General features: G+C 33.7%; 1 protein-coding gene across 2 annotated transcripts in view; it reads left to right on the top strand.

Moving 5' to 3' along the window:
* Octbeta2R (Octopamine beta2 receptor) overlaps window positions 1–18,589 on the top strand; it is a 109,777-nt gene extending 91,188 nt beyond the window's left edge. For both annotated transcript variants that reach the window (XM_066285859.1, XM_066285870.1), the window contains 5 exons: window positions 10,872–11,031; window positions 11,082–11,460; window positions 11,515–11,802; window positions 11,857–12,071; window positions 12,126–18,589. In XM_066285859.1, the coding sequence (XP_066141956.1) occupies window positions 11,019–11,031; window positions 11,082–11,460; window positions 11,515–11,802; window positions 11,857–12,071; window positions 12,126–12,481 (1,251 nt within the window). In that variant the 5' untranslated portion in view covers window positions 10,872–11,018 and the 3' untranslated portion in view covers window positions 12,482–18,589. The remainder of the gene's footprint in view (window positions 1–10,871; window positions 11,032–11,081; window positions 11,461–11,514; window positions 11,803–11,856; window positions 12,072–12,125) is intronic.
* Window positions 18,590–19,814: the final 1,225 nt, after the last annotated feature.

Raw genomic sequence — 19,814 nt, 5'->3', positions numbered from 1 at the left:
CCAACTATTGAAAATTTCTTTTAGTTTTGTTGCAGGATTTTTCAATAATATTATTGTAATTTGTAGTGGCATGGCAAATGGTAAACTCGAAAAATAAAACAAAATTGCTTAGAAAATTTTTATTGCATCTAAATTAAAAATTAAGATTTCCATAGGTTGAACCTAGTACGCTATTGAAAATATTCACGAATTAAACGGAATGATGCGTTCATCGTTGCCAAAAAATCATTATAAAAAAAAACGTAAAATTCAAGAACGTGCTTATACATGGAGAATCAAAAATCCCACATACATTCGTTAAAATTTGTAGGTAATATTTTTCATGGAAATAAATGATGGAACATGTGAAATATTGTTTTAATTTATGTATTTTTTAATGTAACAGACATGCATACAAGGTTATTCATGCAGTAGATAAATGCACTTTTTAATTTTTTTCTAATGGAATCCCGTATATATTGTGTTTGAATTCTTTGAGGAATTCTGAACATATTTTATGTAATATGCCATATTTAAATCTAAGAGCTAATGAAATATTTGCGCAATATGACTATTAGATTCCGTTGCTAGACCGCGTGATCTTAGCCCTATTGTATTTTTATGAGGTTATCTGAAACATAGGGTGTAATTAAATAAGCCCAAAAATATACAAGATGTAAAAAATAAAAATACTGAAGAAACTCAACAAATACTTCCTCAAATTATAGGAAAAATTCTTGAGGAATTTCAATTGCGGCTTGTCTATTGTCAAAAGTCAACGGCGCATATTTCGAACACTTAATACATTAGATTATAGTAGTTTCTATTGTTTTTTTAAAAGTATTAATAGATCTATTATTAATTCTATTTTTGTTTTTTTTTAATTCTGTCAAATTTGGACATGGATGTGTGATAGGACATATGCTAAGAATTTCTCGAAGAACACAAAAATGTCATAATATATAAAAAATTTAAACTACATTTATTTATATATACAAAGCATAAAATTTCCAACTAAAAACAATACTTAACATGTTCTAAAATTTTTATGAACAATATTTCCTTCAATTTGTAACGAATTTATGTGGAACCTTTGATCCTCGCTGTATGTACTTTATTTAATAAAAACACTTAGATACCTATACTTGAACAGAAGGTCAAACTTGAATGTGTAAAAGGAAACTACTCGTAAATGCTAACAAATAGCACTTACACACTAATAATCACCGACATAGGCAATAAAATTTGAAAGAAGCCAGTTAAATTGCCTACAATGAACAAACAATAATAATTTACCTCAAATTAACTTGTTAAAATTAAAGTAATCAAATATTTAGTTGCGAGACGTATTTTAAGGATCTCGATATTTTTATTGCTGCATCACTTCACTTTTCGTTGATGATGATGTTTATCATTAGAAATCTGGATTTGTTTTGGCATAACTGGAAAAATTATTCGGATCGATGGTTGTTGAGGCCAAACCAGATGCAGGAATGTGCACTCACACGAATCAACTTTGCAGCAATAGAAGCGTCTATTTTTTGTGAAATTTATCTAATTTGATGGTAATTGTATTCTGATCACAGACATTATTAATAATGAAATAACTCATTTTGTTTCAGAGCAAGAATTTAAAGGAATGTTTTTCATTTAAATCACAACAAACATTATATACCTTTTTCAATAAATTATGGATTCTTATCAAAAATACTTTCATGCAAAATCATCTAAAATGGATTAACGCTTCAATTTTTCCCAAAAATTTATTGCCCAGGAAATTAAGACTATTTAAATTAAGATTAACATAAATGAAAGACTATTAAAAGTAATACGAATGTTTCTCGAAATATACAAATTTTTGGCTATAATTCAAATTATACGAATTCTATTAATTATTTACACAACCCTTCAGTCCTGGATTATCCCTGGAAATATGCGGAAACAATTCCCTAACTGGAATTGATTACCTTGATATTCCGACGTTTCGTGTTTCTTGCTCCTATTTAGAATATAAGGACGAGGGTAGAAATAAATTCGAATAATTTTATGACAAATTTAGTACGTGATCTTATTTCCTTATTTCCAATGTAATTCAAACCTAAAATAAGGACGTTCTCATATTATTTCTTTGCCAAGAACTGAGAAATTAACGTGGAATTTCCAAGGTAATTACTTTATACAGTAATTGTTAAAAGTATTGTAAGACGTTTACAACTTTCATAAATCCGATATTTAAAGAAAAATACTTAAATATGTATAATTTTATTTTAAAAAAGGGATTTAATTCATTATTTTTGATATTCAAATTTTTCACCCCAATCCTGCTACAGTTATTAACTTTTTATTTTCAAGTGGAAAGGTACCTTTTGGAGCATATTGAATGAAATGTAATTCAGTAAGGGCTACAATGGTATATTCAGAACAAATATTGGATCGACAGTTTCTTTAAAAAAAAAAAAATAAAACAAAGTCCATATCCTAAAAAGATTTAAAGTTTTAATCTTTGCTTCCTAGACAAACAATCTATTCTTATTCAACTTTGAAAGCGAGTGGAAAAATGACAATAAAACTTAGACAAATTTCATCTATACAAAATTTTCCCCTTACCGAAGAACGGACGACTGAAGATTTTGATCGGAGGATGGAATTTTGTGAATTGATGCAGGAAAAAGGCATTCAGGATAATAGGTTCTTTTCCAGAATCTTATTTTCGGATGAAGCACCGTTTTGCTTAAATGGACCTATTCATCGACATAATCGTCGCTACTGGTCTTCAGACTATCCTCATTGGATGGAGGCTCCGCATATACAGCATCTGCAAAAGCTCAATGTATAGTTGGGTATAATCGGCTACCAGCTCATTGGTTTATTTTCCATAAGGATAAACTTAAACATTGTATCATACTTGCACTTATTGTGAAACGAAATAATTATATTAATCGTCGCAATTTTTCCCGGATCAAATGGAGAACAAGCAGCCAATAATATTTGGTTTGAACAAAGTGGTGCACTATCACATTGTACTATGACTGTGAGAGAGTATCTTGATGAGATTTTCCTCAGAAGATGGATCATTAGAAGAGACGGAGTAGAATGGTCGGCAAAAAGTTCCATTTTACAAAAATAGACCACAAAATGTAGATGATTTAAGTCTTAGAATTCAAACAGAATTAGAATTAATAATAAAAGCAGCGCCGTAAAATTTGATAAGATCTCAAAGAACGACCGAGTTATTGCCAAATTGGTACTGGAGCCCCATTTGAGTATACCGTTGCGCCTCTTATTAAATGGACTTTTATTTGATATACTATAATGGGTACCTTTTCATTTGGAAATAAAAAGTTAGTAGGAGTAGCTAAAAATAATGCATGAAATGCCTTTTTTTCAATAAAATTACAAATGTTTAAGCATTTTTTTAGATATCAGGTTTATAACAGTTATAAACATGTTGCAACACTTTTACAAGCGCTGTATTTAGAAATAAGTTTTTAATTGTGAATGGTACGTTGTTGAAAAATAATTTTTCCTACGTGTTTTTACTGTCTCACAGAAATTCCTGGACAACAGAATTCACTTTGATGCAGCTTTGCATGAGAGTTCGAAATTATGCGCATTCCAAAACAAATTCGCTGGACTTAAAATTTGAGCATTTAACATAAAATTGCAAACATTTAATGCAACTTTCAAAGCTTCCTACAAGTCATAAATTACAATTGCATTTACAGGCAGCATTTCAAAGGAAACTGCCATCAAGGATTTTCTTATACTCCGCAAATGGAAGATTATTTCACCTTGGATTTATCATAGTCTCGAGTACTTCTCCGTCAATGATCCAATACCTATGACTATCGGGATCAATTAGTTATGTTCATTATCATAAGGAGTTTACGGAGTATTGTCTGTTCGGACTTCTTGCATGTTGTAAATCATTGCCCATCTCCCGTTGTAAATCACGGCCAAGGGAAGGAATACCCTTTGTTGGAAAGGAGACACATGGGTCCGCGTGTACCGTTTACAAGTGGACAACGGCCAGAAAACATCTGTGCTGCACATGGGGTGCAGATGACTAAGGATCAGGGAGAGAGGCAATGGTGATATACTGCAAGAAAGCAGAACACCCTTGGCAAGTGATCAAAACAGGCGCACTTGATATCCCTTGGGAATTTTTGTTATCACTGTCTTAATTTGTTATCTTCGTTACTTGTTAAAATAAATACATTAAAATCCATCACAACTGAGCAGTTAATTCCTCACGCGAAAGTGATTCACGACCTCTATTTACCACTGAGCATTTCGAGATGATATGAGGATAGTCATCACTATATCCTACATTGTCAGAGTAATAAAGATTCCTGGGCCGCTTCTTCTGAAAGGTGTAATATAATTTCCAAACATTAGTTATGGAAAACGGTCCCAGGTTTTTCGGGTTATTTCGAGGGTCACGCTTAGGTATCGGGAAATCATAATTTAGTGTATGACAAAATGGCGGTTTGGACGTGATTTCTAATACATAGTTTATTCTCGCACGAAATTTTCACGCCAGCAAAACCCCTCAGTTTTCCCCCTTGTCAGAAAGGATCGAAAAGGCCGAAGATGAAATGCGACACTTTCGCGATAAAGGGAATTGCTAAAATGAACACTTTCGTGTTTAAGATACCAGCTTGTGTAAATTTCAATATGTTTGACAATAAACGTATTTGACTATCGCGGGGGAACTTGGGGGTTGAGAGGAGCATTGCTTTAATGGGGGAATAATTCGGTGAATATGGGTGCGTCCTAAGGGATATTGAATTTTAGAAATTTAAGGCACGTAGGAGTCATCTATTATTATAAACCCTTCGCCAGAAGTTATTTGGGAACAATTCGCTTAGTAAAATTTATTACTTCAGTACACCTTGGATTCGGGTTTTTTCCAAATATTAAAATCAAATTAGTACGCTCCTGCAAATAGTATTACGGAAAAAGAGCTTTTGAAAGTATTTCTCAGAGCATTGATTCCAATGGACGCGTCAGAAGTTTTAATAAAAGAGCTTTTCCAGATATAAGTCACCAGGGATTCTGGGATTGCAGCAATAAAAGAGGCCCATGCTCAAATAAAGATCTAATTTTGAGATTGGAAAATTAGGGGGGAGTTTGAAACAAAGAAAAGTCATTAAACTCGTCTCAGATAGCACAAAAGGCACACAACTCGGAATTTATAAAGTTTTTAGATTGGTTTTGCTCCTGATTGCTCTTTTCAATCCAAGGAGTAAACTGTTACCTCAAAATTTGTATACTGAATTGCTGGTTTTGACAGTATGCCTCAATATGTGAATATTATCTGTTTTTAGAAACATTTTCTACATTTTTAATGCATTTTCTAAGCTTAAATTTAGAATGGAGTATATTTGTAAAAATAACTTGGAATCCGTGTAATGGTAGTTTTGAGGATATGATGGCCGTATGATTCGACAACAAAACATTGCTAGTGACTTTGTAGGGATTGGGAAATGATGTAAGATAATATTTGAAAAGTTTACGTTTTGGCGGAAAGAGATTGAAAAAGAATTCAACAGAAGAGGTGAGGTGACTATTTGATGCATCACTTCGTAATATACACAAAATGTATACAGGATATTTGGTAGAGCAATAGCAAGTTTCCAATGGGAGATAAATGGGGTAATTTTGTATCTATACGGCCATATTTATCCTCATACAATGTCCTTGTTTTTAAAAAAACTATACATTCTGTATAAATAAACAAAATATTTTACTTATAATATTTACCTGAGATACACTTCATTTCTAACCATGTACAGAAACATTAAAGGAAAAACTAAATGCAAGTTTATTTTTTACACAAATTTTGAGGAATATGACGGGACTCAGAACTTTTAACACATTTTTAATTGAATGAATGACTTATTTCTGTAAGAAATACTTTAAGTTTGCACTTTTTCACGTCTATGCAAAAACAAGTATAATTAATATGAAGTAATTAATAACATTACAATATGGAAATTTGCAAGCAAATCTGCCTTCCAGTCATTTCGCTGGTTGAAAACTGATTATTACGGACAAGTAGAGAATGAAATTAACTATAAACAGTCACAAAATAAAGTCGATAGTAGCACAAATTATGCCAAAAAATTAAATTCTGCTTTAAAATTTTAGTCAAAATCAACACATGGAATAAATGGATAAAAGACTCACCCATTTTAAGACAAAGTGACCTGCATAACCATTAAGTTTTAGCAACTAATTTACCGTTACTTTCTTTTGGCTGTAGGTCACGAATGGGATAATTTACTAACTGGATAATAAATTGCACTGAAAAATCTCCAAATTTAGAATCGCACGGTTGTGCTAAAAGTTATTTTGGCACACTGCAGAATCCTATAAATCCACACTTTTTAAAGTCCTCTAACGAGCCATTCGTATCCTGCTGGTAGCAGGTCCCACACTCTATTATTCATGGTCAATAATAATAAGTTCCTGGTATTTCAAATCCGGAACTTTTGGTTGATTAACCTATACGACCGAAACCGTGACGTATATATTTACTGGTTTAAAAATTCCTGACAGGAAAGAATTCCCCAATTTTATTATCCTTGACTTTTGAGTGATTAAACCATACGTGAATGTGGCCGAAACGCAAACGAGGCTGACAATGGAACTAAAACAACCTTCCATGTCCATACTTCCATCAATTTCAATAACAAATCCATTTACAATAGCCGTGTTAGGAGCTTGAAGAGAAAAACGAGTTACGAAGCTGCCAGAGAATGGTTTTAGTCACCAAATTTGCAATTCAAACGTTGTTTCAGAGTTAAATGAGAAGCAATCACAGCTGAGCGGGTACAAATACCCGTGCGACCGTTTGAAGTCCTGACTTATAGTTGTCCTATTAATTAATTAGAGTGGACTTCGTGTTGAAAGACCGACAAGAAATAATTATGTCGAGGTTGAAATGCTCAATTATAGAGAGTTATGATAATGGAAAACGCAAGAACGAAGTTTTTGTTGAAGTTATAGTGCAATTATGTCACAGATTCAATGGTTTGCCATTTATTTTTAAATCTGAATGGAAAACCTATTTTCTCTCACAGCTGTAGTAATACGTTTCCAAATACCTGGACACGGATTTCAGAAGATTTCATAATCAATGGTTATGCTTTTCAGTCAGGCACCCAACCCTACGTCTGAGATACGATTATGCAAAACCGAGTGTGCGAGCGTGCTAACGAAATCTTCAATGTCGAAAGTTTTTATTGAATAAACAACTTATTTTTTATTCAATTACATTATTAGATCATTTCTCCCATGACCTCTGTGAAAGTCGATGTAACAAACAGAGATTGTGCAAAGTGGAACAAAGTTTCAGTTTCTTAGTGGTTTACCTTGTGTCCGTGTACATGTTTTTCTCAATACCTTTTCTGTTGTTTTTTAAAAAACAAAATGCTGAAACACGTCAACTTTCATTTGGGGGGGGGGGGGAGATATATACATATTATGTAGTGGAAACGTTGTTTTCGAAATATCACCCCTCTATCTCTGAAAACCAACCCTTGGAAATGTTCAAATTGGAAGAGAGGTTGTATTAGATCTGGTATGAAAGATAGTTTTGTTCTTTACATCGTAAATTCTTTAGCTTTTATTTTGGCAAGTCGCTTCTGTAAAAATCAGACATAACTGTCCTTATTGCCGTGATGTCACTCGTCGTTTGTTCCGAGAAATCCATAATCGACAACTTCTTAGAACAAAAATTAATTTTTTAAATGTATGGAGGACTTCTATACTATACTTCTGCTGTCTGACAATTTCTAGATGAAGAATTACCTGGAAGATGCATCGGCAGAAGAGATCCAGTGGGGTGGTCGGCGATATCCCCTGACCTTGGTTCTCTGGATTTTTTCTCATGGGGACATTTAAAGAACAAAATCTATGACACACAACTTAATTTCTAGAAGAGTTATTTGCCCGAATCGTCCATGTGTGCAGGTTAATATCGCCACAAATGTTAGATAATGTGCGACGACGGTTTGGGGATCATTTGTATTTGTGCATGGAAGTTAATGGAAGTAACTTTTAAGATTTATTGTGCTAGAATAAATAAAATATCAATAAAAATGGTTGAAATCAAGTTATTTGGTTTTTGTTTAATTTCTACAATACTGAGGTACAAAAATGAAAAATAAAAGCACAACCATGTAGAGAGTAAAATTTCAAGCGAGTTATGACACAATTTCAATTCTAATTTGAAAATTTTAAAGGGGTGACTTTAAGGGGTAGAGGCGTGACATTTCAAAAACAACTTTTCACGAAATTATATCTTCTTCACTATCAAAATTAACGTTTTTTTTTTTTTTTTTTTGAATAAGAACCCCCCTGTGTGGGCACTTTTTGCTGGAATGCCCTGTATTGAGGTTTTAATACATATTCCTCACCTCCATCCCCATCCCCAACACGTCAATCCAATTTTCAGACAATTTCTCATTCATCTGAAAATAAAAAATTATCAAACCCTCGAATGAACTCGAATATTCAGAAATTTAAATTTCAATTCGTATCTTAAAAGCCTCAAATTTACCTCACAATAGTTTCAAGTATGCTGATTCGTCTTCCAACCCAATTTAACCCTACAGGTGCTGACATCCATAGGGGATATTTCACTTTAAACAGGGTGCAACTCAATTCTCATGTATATGCCTGAAACTTTGTGAGATAAATTCACCCGGATGCGTATCCACCCTCCTGCTTGAAGGGAGAAAGCAACGTAAATCATTCTCTGAATAAGATAAACCTGATATTAAGTTCTTGCAAGTTTGCCTAGATGCATCTGCGCCTGTAGTTTTTATACATATTAGGCATCTCGTGTAGGTTCGGCAATAAAACTTTATGGACTGGAAATTCTTACCTCTAGAAATTGCGAGTAGTATAATGCTCCATTTCGGTCAAACTTCATTGAATGGGTTTGCATAATCGCTCGGAGAAATTCTGGGTAACAATGGAGAGGAATCGGCAAAAAGGAGCTATCACTCCCGTTAGCTTAATCCACAATGATACAATAGACCGACAACACTGCCAGCACTTCCATAGTTTTTTCCGACGCTTTTTCCATGATTGTCTGGAAAGTTTCTTTAAACCGATTTCGGGAAGGAATCGTGAAATTGCTGATTTGACTCAGAAATACATAAAAAGAAATGTGGACTTTTATGGGCGTAGATTCAGTAAAAGTTTTTTTGGAACTCTAATGCGCTAGGAATCATGTTAAGTGTTAATTGTTGTTCTCAAAAACTCGTTACTGGGGGTATTATAATGTCATTAGGATCTAATTGCACTCTCTAAGTTTGACTTATTAGCGGAAAATTGCTTTTTAATTGTTGCTGCGAAATTTCATAACGCTGCTATTATGTAAATGCGGGAATCTTAAAAGAAATTTGACTGAAACGAAATATTGTAAATCAGGCAGAGCAGATAATGTGGCCTAAAAAACTAATTGGGACAGATCAAATTAGTATAGGGCACGTGTAATCTATCCCGAAGGTTAAAAAACTATAATTAGCACGAAAATGAATTTATTTCCTGTATACTAAATGAGGAAATGGATTATGCCATAGTTAGGGAAATGGGCTTATTTTTCGAATTTAGATCACACATCAACCCACATGAATATTATTTCTTCCTTAACCCTTATTATATCACAAAATAGGTCTTTCAAGTTGGACAACAAAACTAGCAATAATACCCCTAAATATGCTAATCCAGGCCCTAAAAAGCATCCCAGAATGGATCTTGCAGGCAGGAATTTCATTTTCACAAGCGGCAGCTTTGAATATTTCAGATTGTATTTAAGCCATAAAGAGAGAGATATATGGTCATCTACTGCGTGAAATGCGGTCGAGTCATGAGCTCTTTATGCATAATATTTTCCCATTAAGCTCTTTTGACTATTTCAAAATCTAGGCCAATGGTAATAATCCCAGAAATATAACTTTCAATAATGTTCTTCCATGGAAAATTTGTTTTCAACGACTTTGTACTTTCCTGCCATTAAAGCTATAAAAATTTGTCTGGAAAATATGAATTTCAAGAATTCGTTATCCTTCCATGAAATCAATGATATTTTCCAATGAATCATGCTAGAAAATGCATTTCTCACTTCAAATTTTTCCTTCTCTGAATTTCACTTCAGATCACTTTTTCTCTTCTTCATAGAATCTTTTACTATTTGACTACATAATCTTTGTTAGAAGTTTACTTGACTCGACATAACTAAACATATATATATATATATATGTAGTTATGTAGAGTTAAGTGTGCGATAGGTTTCTTTTATTAAACACTTGAGCAAATTTAAATTTCTGTATCCACATCCCAAGAGCAGTCAAATTCTATGCGCTTAGAAAGGAACAAAAATATTTAATCGCTTGGAATTTGGCCCTTTATTTGGCCCTGTCTCTGTTTGGGGCTGGAATTTAATTACGGTTTAAGGGCCGACAGGAAAGGTCCCCCATGACATTTGAGAGAAGACGTTTCAATAAAAAACGATGTTAATAAAAAAGGTCGAATCCGAAGAGGTCCTCACCACCCGACCTTCCCGGAAACTCCGGTCTCTGATGAGTCCAAACTAAATTTAAATATAATACAATTAGAAATGTTTGATCGACCAAGAGATCAAAACACAATTTCGTCAAATAATTACATCAGTGCCCCATATTAAAAATTGCAGTTACTGGAATGCTTGATAAATTTTAACTTAACGGTTAGTAGAACGTGAGCGCCGTTTCGGCTGAAATTTATCACAAGCAAGGCTACTTTCTTCCTATTCTCAAATTGCCCCCATCGTAGCTATAAAAAAGACAGACGAGAATTAATCATGCTCCATTAACCAAAACACTTTCTCTTTTCAGTCTTGGGCACCTCGACGGGCAATCAGATGGCCAGATTCAGGGGGTCAACTAAATAAAATTTATCTTCCAATAAAATGGGGATCTATCAATCCGCAATAGTCACTCGCAATTTGGACGCTTGTCGTTGTGAATAGAGATTTATATGGGATGGACTACTCAAGTGTGTTTGATACATTGGTAGTTAGCTCCAGTTAATTCCACTCATTCCAGAGAACACCACCTCAATGTTGAACAGCTCGATCAAAAATCCCCAAAATGAAGCCTCCGATGACGATATTGGGAACAACCTCTTGCTCTTCATCAAAGCGACAATCATGGGCAGCATCATCATCGCCTCCATTTTCGGTAACCTCCTCGTCATAGTGTCGGTCATGCGTCACAGAAAACTACGTGTCATCACAAACTATTACGTCATATCACTAGCTTTAGCGGACATGCTCGTGGCGATGTTCGCGATGAGTTTCAATGCTAGTGTCGAGATTTTCAATAGTTGGCTCTTCAGCTACACTTTATGTGATGTTTGGAACAGTCTGGACGTGTACTTTTCCACTGTTTCTATTTTACATCTATGTGCTATCAGTATAGATAGGTAACAGTAATAATATAATTTGAAAAAATGATCTAATGTGATTATTGCTTTCAGGTACTACGCAATATGTAAACCTTTAAAATACTCGCTGCTCATGACTAAGAAACTAGTAGCTTTCATATTGGTGTCTATTTGGGTGAGTCCGGCATTTATCAGCTTCCTTCCAATCTTCATGGGCTGGTACACCACCAAAAATCACCAAGAGTACCGCAGAGTAAATCCAGATGTGTGCATCTTCGTCGTCAACCAAGCATACGCTGTGATCAGTAGTTGTATAAGTTTCTGGGTTCCTGGCTCCGTCATGATTTACATGTATTCGATGGTATTTAGAGAAGCTAACAGGTATGATTTTATTCATTACTGTGAAATGAATTAATTTGTGTTTTTTTATTGTAGGCAGGAGAAGGAAATGTTCAATCGACATGGGGCAGCAATGCTGCTGCACGCTAATAATACCAACGGGGACATGATGTCTAATTCTGGCGGGTCTTCCAAGACATTAACTCTTCACGAGATCAATCAGGATCTGCATCACACTCCCACAAGGGAACGAAGCATTAGCAAAATGAAGAGAGAACATAAGGCTGCCCGAACTTTAGGCATTATCATGGGTAAGCTCAACGAAATTTCTCTAAAGCCCTTTCAAAATTTGTCAACATTTCCAGGAATTTTCATACTCTGCTGGCTTCCGTTTTTCCTCTGGTACGACAGCGTTACATTCTGCACCAGTTGCGAGTGCCCTCACGTAGTGGTAGCGATGCTCTTCTGGATTGGCTACTTCAACTCCACCCTCAATCCACTAATCTATGCCTACTTCAATAAGGATTTCCGAGAGGCGTTCAAGAACACCCTTCAGTGTGCTTTTTGTTCATTGTGTCGACGGCCTCCTTCTGATCTGAATTATATTGATCAAAGGAGACCGAGTATGAGGTATGAGGACCGGACTCGTAGTGTGTTTTCGGAAACCTATTTAAAACATAATGTGGATAGGCGAAGTTCGGATTTTGGATCAACACTTTGAGTGGACCTTACTAGTAGCAGATTAACGACTACAAGTTTCTGATTGGAAACTTGGGTGTAAGGTTTGGTGGAAAATTGTGATTAAGGCTTTGGTTTGGGGAGAGAATATTGATGCGTTCTAATAGTGGCGATGAGAGAATTAGAAAGTGAATAAGAAGTTGGAAGGTAGGTTATATTAGACGGTCAATACACTATTACAAATGAATTGAATTTTAGTCTAGCTTTCTTCCAATTTTTTAAATAGTGAAACAATGCTGTTAGATATTATTAGACGGATTCGGGTTTTTCCCTAATCTCGATTTGTTCATCTTAAAATAAGAAAAAGTTCAAACCAAATGGTAAACATGGTATGAGTCAGAACCCAATTATCATTATGCAGGTTAGTTCAAGTTAGTTTTTTTTATTACCAGGTTAATTTATCATGCCCAAATTTTATCATGCCGTGAGGTTTTAAATTATCCGGGGAGAAGGGAATTTTCTTTTAACAAATAATTTATTAAAGGATAAATAAAAATAACCAAAAACTATTTGTTCAACCAATTTCATATCAACAAACAAGCTTTTTTTATTGTTTGCGTACTAGCGAACTGAGCGTGTAATGCATTTTTTTGCCAAACTTAAGCTTGATATTCTCAAAAACTAATCCATAGTTTTTGAACCACATTACACTATTGACTGTATTTTTCAAAGACCTTTAATTTAAGGTATAACGTGGCCAATGTTTCAATTTTTCTAAATCGATATTTTTGCGCTACCAGCGACGTAATTAATATAAAAAAAAACTGTGTTTGAACTTCTAAAAAATAAGAAGTTCTTACAAAGTTAACGGAGGGTTGAGAATTTAAAGCCGCATGGTATAGGATCCAGTATTACCAGCTCATTCATAATTTTGCCCTTAAGGGTTTATTTAACCCACTAAAGACGTAGCCTGAAGCGAAGGTATTTGATGCCTACAGCTAAGTTTGGTTTTCCCGAAACCAGATGTACATTCAAATCGTCGGGCAATTAATCGATTTATAAACCAGAACATTCCAGTAGGTACTCTAAAAAAGAACATGAAAATAACACAAAAAGCTTTTCTGAACATGCATACAAGTTTCTATAGCCGATTATAAAAGTTTAGAATTGGCTTAACTGATATTTCATGTATTGGTGTGGAAACAAGCTCCGTTCTAATGATTAGTAAAAATTATTAGCCTATGTTGCTACATGATGCCTGATAAATTAATGATGGAAAATGAATCACGATTTTTCAGAACGATTTTTAAGCCAAAAATGGTTTTGAAATTTCCCACTTTTGATTTTTTTTATGATCAACTTTAGAATACAGGCAATTTAGGTTCACTCTTAATATTTCTATATAGGGCATCCCTGATTAGAATGTACAATCATGCAACAACCGTATAACATTGTGCTTTTTCCGAAACTCAGAATGCAGTAAAACGAAACTGAAATGGTTCCCCACACGAATTCTGCACTGCAGACACACCAAAATCGCTTATAATCAGTTCGAATTCTTTATTCTTTATATCCTTCTGCCCTCTTTGCACTGTATAGTGTCTTGGAGAAAAAAATAGAAATTATGAAAAACGTCAAATTTTTTATAATTTCTCGATTAATAAACAATTAACTAAAGATAAATTCCCATCTTCACGTTTAGTTGCACAGGATTGGAAAAAATCCTTAGTTTATTTTCTGTTTCTTTGACATGTGAATAATTAAATTATGGAAATAGTACGAAGCCTGTTACGAACATGACGAAAGTTTACAACCAAACTGCAGGCAAGTAACAAGCAAAGTGACATGCTTTGAGTTCGAGCAGTGTACAGTCCTTTGGTATGAAGTTTCTAGGTTCAATCACATTAAAATGATAAGAACTTTTCTGGCTATTTAATCATAAACTTACTGAAATCTTAGTAATTTTGCCAATTTCCAGAAACATCTGAAATTCTGAAGCAGCACATAACGGATATACCATCACATGGTTCTTATAGTTGTAATGACCTTTCGGGTTGTAGCAGCTCCAACAATATTGTTATGTACTATTTGGAGCTTAATTACGTACACTTGTGTGTAATTGATGATTTTTCTTTATAAGTAATTACGAAGGCGGCTCTAGACCGATTGCGTCATGCTGTTAAAATCTGCGCTGCGCAATGCGGAGCGCAAATTTTAACGGTAATCTGCGCTGAAGCGGGCTAAGTTTCGTGATTTTGTCATTAGAGTAAGCGCGATCGGGTAAGTGTCGGTACATAAAAAAAAAAAATTGTTCATGAGCATTTGATTCGAACGAGGTTGCAAATAGGTACGCTGTCTGTATGGTTTTGAGTTGATTTTAATTAGAATATTGTGCGCGCGCACCAAGTGGAACAAAGCACAGAAAAAAAATTTCTGTAAAAGTTCGGTATTTTAAAGCTTTGCGCAGTTCGACTCAGCACAGCGCGTTCGGTGTGGAGCTGCCTTTGCATTATTTGCAAATTACCTGTACAGCTACAAAAATAGTACAATTTATATTAGACGCTCAACACTAAAAATGATTTAAAATCATGTTACCAACAATGAATGGTGATAGGGTTCCACTAATGTTTGCGCTTGCTTTAAGAGCCAAATTATTAATACGCTGTCAACTTTAACTGTAATCTTGTTTTCTTGGAATAGAGTCCGGCTATTCGTCATATTCTTGGTTTTTACGGAAAGAAAATCTTCATGATAAATTTAACAACAGAATAATAAGTCGGCTAAATATGGAGAGGTGTTAATATCGCTTATGTTTGAATAGTAATGTTATTTCCGATTAAGTTTCATAGTAGTTAGTTGCATTATGCGTCAACGAAATAACAAGATAGTTTTAAGTAAATTTGTTGCAAATTTTCAGTAAAAATGTGAGGAAATTTTGAATTTATTTCAGATAAATTTCAATCATACTTTCAGGTTAGTTCGGAATAGTTATTTAATTAACTATAGCAAACTCATTATGTTTTATTTTTTATGTGATACTCTTAAAAACACAAATCAAGTGGAGTAGTTAATTATTTTTTATTGAGGTTCTCAATATTAAATTTTAAATAAAAATTTTTCTAAAAGAGAACCCCTGTAAAAGAGTACTTGGTAATTTACGACTATGTTAAAATATAGATAAATAAATTCTCTCCAGTTTTGTACTAAATTTCGCCCATATATATATATTTTTTCTTCATTATTTTTATGGGTAGGTAGTATTTTAATTCAGATACATCATTTAAAGTAAATAAAATTTGATTTCAATGCTTTAATTAAGGATAATTGATGATAATTTTGAATTAAAATATGAATTTCAAAAAGGAAGAAACAAGATTGCTGAAGCCGAAATCATTAACCCTAACTTTGTGTAGCATATTTGGGAAATTATAGTTCAACACTATGACTATCGAATAATGGGTATTCATTGTCATCTCGCATTATCATTATCAAAAATACTGGGCTCAAGCTACCAATGCTATCCTATAACCTTTCATCACTAAAGTCTAGCTGCTGTTTACTAGCAAAACTAAGTAAGTTTGATCAGATGACATTCTATAAATTGCGTTATTCAAGAGTTTCATAATTAAATATTTCATTTCAAGAATTACCTCAATGTATTGCTGATTGGTGGGTAATCTATGAATGGATGGGGTAAAGACCTCATTGGAGGCTTATAAATAGCTTAGATGCCCACCAAGAGCATATTTATTTTTATTAGAAATAAAATTTGCGCACACGCAGCTCAACGCATGTTTAACTGGCTGACACTATGTGATTCAACAGGATCTTCATATTAATTATCTGCCTTTATACATATAAATAATCAGGGGCGGATCAGCTTATGGGCATGAAGATTGGTGTGATGAAGAGAACGCAAAGATATCTTGCTCGACTTGGACACAGACATTATGTCTAGTAAAGAAGAGTCAATTATGCATGAGGGACCTAATGGAAACCTTTACAGATTACAGCAGAGTAAACACACAGACAAACAACAACACACCTAGCATAACGTGTTATGTATCTCCAGGGAATGGAGGGCAGCTTACTTTGGAAACATTACAGTGTGGAATGTTTTAGGTCCAGGTTTTTAGCAGCCGCCCTTCGACTACGGGACGAACTTCCGACTCTTGGCATACACACCGACAAACTGTATCTTAATCCCCCTCCTCCTAACTTTACTACTATTATAGTTAATTTCTATATAACTAAAATATAGCTAGATATTCACATAACTAAATATCATCATTTGTAATTTTAATATCTAGGGAAAGCCAAAACTTCTTACACCTAGTCAAGTAACTTGTCTTACGATTTTTTGACAATTTATTTCAGTATTTTCATTTGCCAACCTCAAACCAAACCTATTTGTAGCAAATTTTAAACAAAACCTTCGACAATCTGCTGCTAGTTCAACATTTGCCAAAGTTAACAAGTAATGGTGCTCTATTTTGTAAGATTATTGCTTTATCTTCCCTATCTTCTGAAAACGGCTGTTTTAACCCTTAAAACGACATAGACTGCCTTTATCAGAAGCCATACATAACAATTAGCTGTAAAAAATGAAGGGCTAGACAAAGAAGAAATAAGAATTAAATTGTAATGATATGAATGTAGGTTATAATCGTGATTAGCAAATTAATGATATGATTTTAAGTGTGTAAATTTATTTTGTACTTCTAACGGCAAACCACAATTTGTACATATTTGCCAAACCTGCGTAATAAAATCTACTAACGATGTTGTACAGATATTTATATTGTCTACTTAAGTGTCTCTATATTTTCTATCTAGTCGTAAACATAGTTGTGTATAAGAGACAATTATTGCTGCAGACAAAAATAGGTCATAAGTGAAGTTCATCAAGACTTTTTTTATTAAGTAATGCCAACCTTTGCACTAATTCGTTTGAGCATTTTCATAAACTTGTTACTTACATAAGAAAAAGACTGGTATTGACTAATAGATTAAATAATAGATCTATAATAGGCAATTTAACGTTAAAAGAAGATAATTACAATTATAATGGTTTGCTACACAAGAAAAACAAAATCTCGGATTCTATAAATCAAAGAAGCCAATATTAATTATTTCTAAATTGAGTTTCAAAACTTCAAAAATTTCCATCAGAAGCCTTTCAGATCTCGCTATGTACTAATTTGAGTCCCTTCAACCCCTCTGTGTAAGGCATGGAATATAAATTGGTTATTATAATGTTTAATGTCATATTTAAACAATATTCAGCATGGAAAAATGGCTAATTAAGTACTCTAAGCCTAATCAATGTTTTTAATTTAGTGTCATTTTTCAGCTCTCAAAACCAAGTTTAGCGAAATACAATCATGACTTATAAACACTATAGAATAGTTAACGTAAGTTAGATTACCTAGAGACTTTTGTGACCAAAAATGTAGATTTGTACATGAGAATTCAAAGCAATAATCGTCTTTATCTAGAATTATTTGACATCGAAATATAGTGTTCGTGTTTCGTTAAAATCCCCTACGTAAGGCCAATTATATAACAATTTAAAATTATCGACCAATAAAATGTTTTCATAAATGTCAGCCCAACAATTTACAAACTAATTTTGCGTAAACTGAGTCAAGCCTGCAATTTAATCCCCAAACAACGCCAGTTCTATTGGAAACTTATAATTAAGAGAAAAATTTTCAGAATGAATTTAACTAGGTGTCTTCAATGTCTTTTACTAGTAAGTCGGTGTTATATGTACAAAATTATGCACTGAATGATATCTGCTGATGACAGATGCTGATGTACTCAATCATGGAAATTTGTTTATTTATTCTAGGATGCGTTGTATTTTGAAGTTGTTACTATGGCATAGCTGCGAGGCATTTTGTTTAAACGATAAGTCACTATTGTTAAGTTTGAGTAAAAATATACTTATTAATTAATGTAAAAAATACGTTTTGCGCTACTTAACCGACATAATTATAAGTTACCTTGTTCTATAATTACGTGTTCTCAGTAATACGAGTTAATTTTTATATAATTTTGTTAAATACTATCGATAAATATTATGACATGAGTGCTGTTTTTCTGAACTGACAGATTTGCTTTTTCAATAAAAACTAAAAAATTGTGACTTTACGTTTCTTTAATTTGTTTTTTCCCGAGATAGACGAACATGGATGGTAAGTTCTAGGTATTTACAATAAAGTGGTAAGTGTCGTTAATGTAAAATGAATGGTTTTATGCCTTAAATCAGAAAAAACATTGGATATTAATCAATTGAAATCTACATAAATTGAACCAAACCTGTCTACAACATATCGATTAGTTTTCAGTACCTTCAACACTCATCAACTTTTTTACTAAGAATTTCTGATTTGTATTTTTTCCTGTCAATTTCAGGTTTCCGTGTTTCCTCTGACTTTTCTGAAAAATTTAGTTTCAGTTTTTTATAGGTATATTAATCAAGTTAATAGGAATAGGAATCCGAAAATTTTTGTGAGAATCCAAAACTCACCTCTGTGAGGTCCACATGATTTGCAGCGATACATGGCAATGTCTCTAAAACCCCATCATTTGTTGAAATAAGCCTACGAGTGCACTTCATTAATGATGGGGAACTTATGAGGAATACTAAGCGTAAATAAATAAATACTGCAGAAAAACTATTTAAGGTTTTCTTCTTTGACATCAGAAGCCCCACAATTGCTTAAAAAATCATAAAAGCATAAACTGCGGCATCAAATAGGTCATAAACCCAAAATTCTCATCAATTCCAAAACTAACAATGAAATCTAAGGTAAACCGAAAGCAAACAATAAAAATAAGCAACTTCCGACTACTGCCCACTCTGCAGAAACCAGAGCCCTCCAAGCCCGACTAACTTTAATGCGAAAAGCCACTCGAAGGGCAAAGTTTGGCATCAAGCCAGAGGAGTTCCCAGGAAAATGTTTTTGACTTGAGGGATCGAGTTTTTCATACTTTTAAGTCTAAATCCAGAGAGGTAGAATAAAATCGTACTCGAAACTCGGAATTTTTACCTCATTTTGAAAGAAAATAGAGCACCTGCATCGTTGGGTACAAATACAAACACCAAACACAATTGAACCGGATTAGGCGAAAAACTCAGAAATAAACTAAAGTTTGTTTTGAGGCACTACCACTCTTTGTATCTAATCCTATTTGGGAATAGTCCGAAAGTTGACCTGATTTTATTTACAGCAAAGTAGTTGATACAGCGAGAGTTGGTTCCAGTTTTCGAAAAGGAAAAGTTTCGAGTTTGTTATTTGCACATTAAAAGATAATTCCATTGGCATCAAACTTTGTTTCGCTATGAAATATCGACATTTCTGACTATG

The sequence above is a fragment of the Euwallacea fornicatus genome, chromosome 1 (assembly GCF_040115645.1).
Source record: "Euwallacea fornicatus isolate EFF26 chromosome 1, ASM4011564v1, whole genome shotgun sequence".
NCBI lineage: Eukaryota > Metazoa > Arthropoda > Insecta > Coleoptera > Curculionidae > Euwallacea > Euwallacea fornicatus.
Note: the sequence above shows the minus strand (reverse complement) of the source record. Positions and strands in the feature narration are given on the sequence as shown.